Raw genomic sequence first — 4,255 nt, forward strand, 5'->3', positions numbered from 1 at the left:
AAGGAGGCTGCGCACAGAACAGGATGGAACAGAAGGATGAAGACGGGAGAGCGGGGGAAGGCTTAGTCTCATCTGTTTTGTTTTTAAGCAGTAGGATTACTGACATGAACACAGCTGGAAGCTAGAACCGAGCAGGACCGTACGGGGCCTTCCTGGAAAAGACCCACCCCCATGTCCTCCCCCATGTCTTGTTTGTAGAGAAACTTTAGCCTCCTAGGCCTTCCCTGAGTTCCAAAGAGTAAATTTAATCAGAGAAGTGAGAAAATGCAGAAAGAAAGGAAAACAGTCAAACAAGACAAAATAATAATAATTTAGCCATTAGACAAAGTCAAGGACCTTTAGTTCCTTCTCAAGGGCTACAGATAATATTCTGAGCCATATCCTTTAAGCTGTTTGGCAGATACTGAAACCCCCATCAGGTGGAAGAAGTTAACTGTACGCTGCCCACAAGCAAGTAGACCCCAGACCAGTTGGAACCAGAAGGTTGATGATGTTGACTCCTGATTACATCACCACCAGCCAATCAGAAGACTGTCCATGAGCTGATCACACATCCCACAACCCCTCTTTCACCCTGTCTTTTAAAACCTTTCCCTGAAAGCCTTCAGGGAGTTTGGGCTTTTAAGCACTAGCTGCCTGGACTCCTTGCTTGGCGCCTGCAGTAAACGCTGCACTTTCCTTCACCACAACCCAGTGTCTGTAGATTGGCTTCACTGCATGTGGGCAAGCAGACCCAAGTTTGGTTTGGTAACAAAACAATGGTAAAAAACAAGATTGACCATCCAAAGCTTTTTCATATTTTACTACAGAGGTACTTCTGATGTATTATTAGTTAATACGTAATTTGTAAACTGCTACTTCATATCCTACACGTACAAAATCATTTTACAAAAATGTTCTAAAAACTAGTAGATAAAATGTTACTGGAAGGCGTATCTAGGCAGGTGACACCTGCCGCAGGGCAGCAGCCATAGCAACAGTATAACCACCGCAGCTGCTCTCCGCCTGATGCGGTCCTTCTGCCACCTCTTCAGTCCCAAGTTCGCGGTATCTTCATTCTTCACCTTTCTCCCCTCTTCTTCGGCCTTCTTCTCACCCAGGACCCGCCTCTTCCCAGATGACCATGCAGGATAAATGCGTAACATAAATATATCTTCAACCCTTTCCTGGTTCTCTGGGACATTCAGCAATCTTATCTCCTGTGGCATTTTTTATCCCAGAAAGTATGTGTCACTTCAAACTTAAATAAATCTCCTTCAATCAGAGTTCTCAAATAGCCTTCATGGCATTTTCTGAGTGGTCCTTCAAGTATCTACATTACAATATTTAACCCTCATGATCAAAACGATTGTTTTACATTCCATATCACCAGGAGTTCTGCTAAGAAAATATGAAAGAGGGAGAATCAGCTCAATAATTGGCTGCAACAAGTTCTTAATGTGTGCTACTAGGGGAAGTCTCTAGGCCAAAATTATTGCAATCAAATATTCAGTTCCTCCAAATGTCAGCAGAAGAGCCAGGGTCATGGGCCAGACCAGAAATCCACTGTGATGTTGACATATAAAGGATTGTAGTCCACAGAGAGTAATTTATATTCACAACTGCTCAACCCATCTGTTCTCCAGACACGTGACACCTGATGTAAGAGCTTCATCCTAAAGATAAAGAACAAATGTGAAAGATAAGAATTTGACATCTATTTCCACTGCTTTTTGCCTTGTCACAAAGTTTGGCAAACGCATCTTTGTAAATTATTGCACTTGTTGGGTTTCCTACTGCAAAAGAAGTTTATTTTCCCCGTCTAAGGTAACAGACACTAACGATAGCCATGTGTTCACATGGCAAACCCCATGGAAGACCCTGAGGACCAATGATCAGAAGAGTCCTTCATGCAGTGAGCCCCCGGTCTACAGGACAGAAGGATGTACAGTGATACATCTCATCCACTGCTGACAGGTCCTTGGGTAAGCTTCAGGGGATCTATGAATCCTCCAATGTTGCTGGGAGAACTTTGTGTCTGCAGGCAGGGTGGGGACTCATAGGAACCTCAAAGTTAAACTGTGTGCAGAGGAGGCTGAATGAAGTGGCACCTAACTTCATGAAGGTCACAGAGAAGGTAAATTTGACCAAGGTTTGAAAGAGAAGAAATTCACAGCAGAGAAGATGAGGGAAAGGACACCCAGGAAAAGAGACCACCCTGTGCAAGACACAGAGACATGTCAAAGAGCACGATGCATTTGAAGAAGAGGAAGTAGTTGTGTGGCCGGAGCCCGAGGATGCAGGGAGAGGGGTGGTGTGAACTGAATTGGTCTCTGGGAGCTGAGCAGTGAAAAGCATGCATTTCGGTTACAGTAACAATGTGGATGGAGACTAGAAGCATAAAGTTGAGCTAAATAAAGTCAGAGAAAAATAATACAGCATGATTTCATTTATATAAAATTGAAAAACATGCAAAACGAAACAATCTTTTGTATATGGATACAAACACATGGGAAAATAAGAAAACCAAGAAACAGCGAAAATAATTTTAATTATCATCAAAATTCAGGAAAGTATTTCCTCTTGGGGTAGGGGGAAGCTATGGGATAAGGAAGGGCCATACTGGGAAAGGGCGTAAACTGGCTAGAGGACACGACCAGTGGTCATGGTATCAAGAATCTTCAGATTCTTCATACAGTTGATAAATATTCTTTTGTATCTATTCATTAATTATTAGTATTTTAATTTAGAGAGAAAAATGCACACCTATGGGCAAAGGCTCAAAAGACACATGGAAAATAGAAATAGCTGTTTTGTTAAAGTGGTAAGTTCTAACAAAAGGGCTAAAAGTCTTTTAATATTATTTTAAAATGTAGACTCTAGCAAAAAGGCTAAAGTCCCTTTAATACAGTTTCAAACATTAGGAAAAAAAAAAAACCCATCAGAACAAAGAAATGTAGATTTTTCAGACATAGCCCCCAAAAGAATTGGTTTATCTGCCAGGATTCCTTGGTGAAAGGGTTAATTCCTGGGGCAGGAGCCCCAGGAGAAATAATTCAAATGCAATGTGTGGACCTTGTCTACAATCCTGATCTGAATAAACCAACTGTTTAAAAAAATTTATTAAAGCATTTATGAGATAATTGGGGAAATCTAAACACTGACTGGACATTTGATGACAATAAGCAAGTATTGATAATTTTATTTTAGGTATGATAATAGTATTGCAGTATCTTTTTTCTTAAATTAGGAAGTTGAATATTTTATTAGTAAACTGTTTCTTATTTTCCTGTAAGGCTGTTGCTTCACTGTATAAAACTAGCACCAGTAAACATAGTATATTGCAAAATTAAGACAGTAACGTTCTTCACTGGACACTATACAACTAACAAACTTTTCTCCACTGCCATTTATTTCCAGTGGGAAGTTAATTGAGTATTTTGACCCAAATCCAGGGATGGCTGTAAGCAAGTTACAATATTATATAAGGTTAAGATAACAATGTTATCCTTGAATTACATAATTTTCATAACTAGTTTTACCACAGATAATTTCAGGAATTCTGAATATTGTAACTGGAGACTAGCCTAAAAATCATAGGTTGTTGTGAAAAAGATGCACCGCGTTTATCTGAAGTCATTAGGAAGTTAAGGGGTACTTTCTCAGGCAACGTCGTTGCAAGTAGTTTCTTTTACTAAAAGTTACTTTTTAAAAATCTATCCACCACTAATCTAAGACAACTATGCTAGATTAAGTTGTTTCAAACTAGCTTCTTTAGGGGTTCCATTTTCACTCCTCAATAGATTTTATGTATTTCTCAGATGCTTCTTCACTCATTAGTTCATCTAGTTCTGAAGGGTTATTGAGTGTCATCTTGATCAGCCAACCATCTTCATAACAAGATTTGCTGACAAGTCCTGGATTTTCTGCTAGAGCTTCATTAGTGTAGTTACTTCTCCTGACAGAGGAGAACAGAGTTCACTAGCAGCTTTCCCACTTTCCAAAGCAACAAATTCCTCGTTTGTTCAACTTTGTCCCAACTTCAGGCAGACTACAGTAAACATCTCCCAAAGCTTCCTGTGCAAAATTGCTGATTCCCACTGTTCCAACACCATTTTCTGTTGTTACCCATTCACGTTTGTCTGTGAATTTACGACCTGACAGCAGAGCGGGTCCGGGGCACAGCGCCTGGACGGCGCCTGCCTGCAGTCCCCAGGGCAGCGGTGGGCAGGGCGCGCTGGGCGCAGAGATGTCCTGCACGCTCCGCGCCGCTCGC

At 41.0% G+C, this 4,255-nt stretch overlaps 1 protein-coding gene and 1 pseudogene across 1 annotated transcript in view; both read right to left on the reverse strand.

Annotated features, from left to right (window-relative positions):
• Nucleotides 1–787: 787 nt before the first annotated feature.
• B4GALT4 (beta-1,4-galactosyltransferase 4) overlaps nt 788–4,255 on the reverse strand; it is a 26,767-nt gene continuing 23,299 nt past the window's right edge. The window contains exon 7 of the mRNA XM_007449129.1: nt 788–1,655. Within this exon, the coding sequence (XP_007449191.1) occupies nt 1,523–1,655 (133 nt within the window). The 3' untranslated portion in view covers nt 788–1,522. The remainder of the gene's footprint in view (nt 1,656–4,255) is intronic.
• Nucleotides 3,769–4,255, reverse strand: part of LOC103088780 (glycine cleavage system H protein, mitochondrial pseudogene) — an 836-nt pseudogene continuing 349 nt past the window's right edge.

Source organism: Lipotes vexillifer, unplaced genomic scaffold, assembly GCF_000442215.2.
Source record: "Lipotes vexillifer unplaced genomic scaffold, Lipotes_vexillifer_v1.1 scaffold999, whole genome shotgun sequence".
In the NCBI taxonomy this organism is placed as follows: domain Eukaryota; kingdom Metazoa; phylum Chordata; class Mammalia; order Artiodactyla; family Lipotidae; genus Lipotes; species Lipotes vexillifer.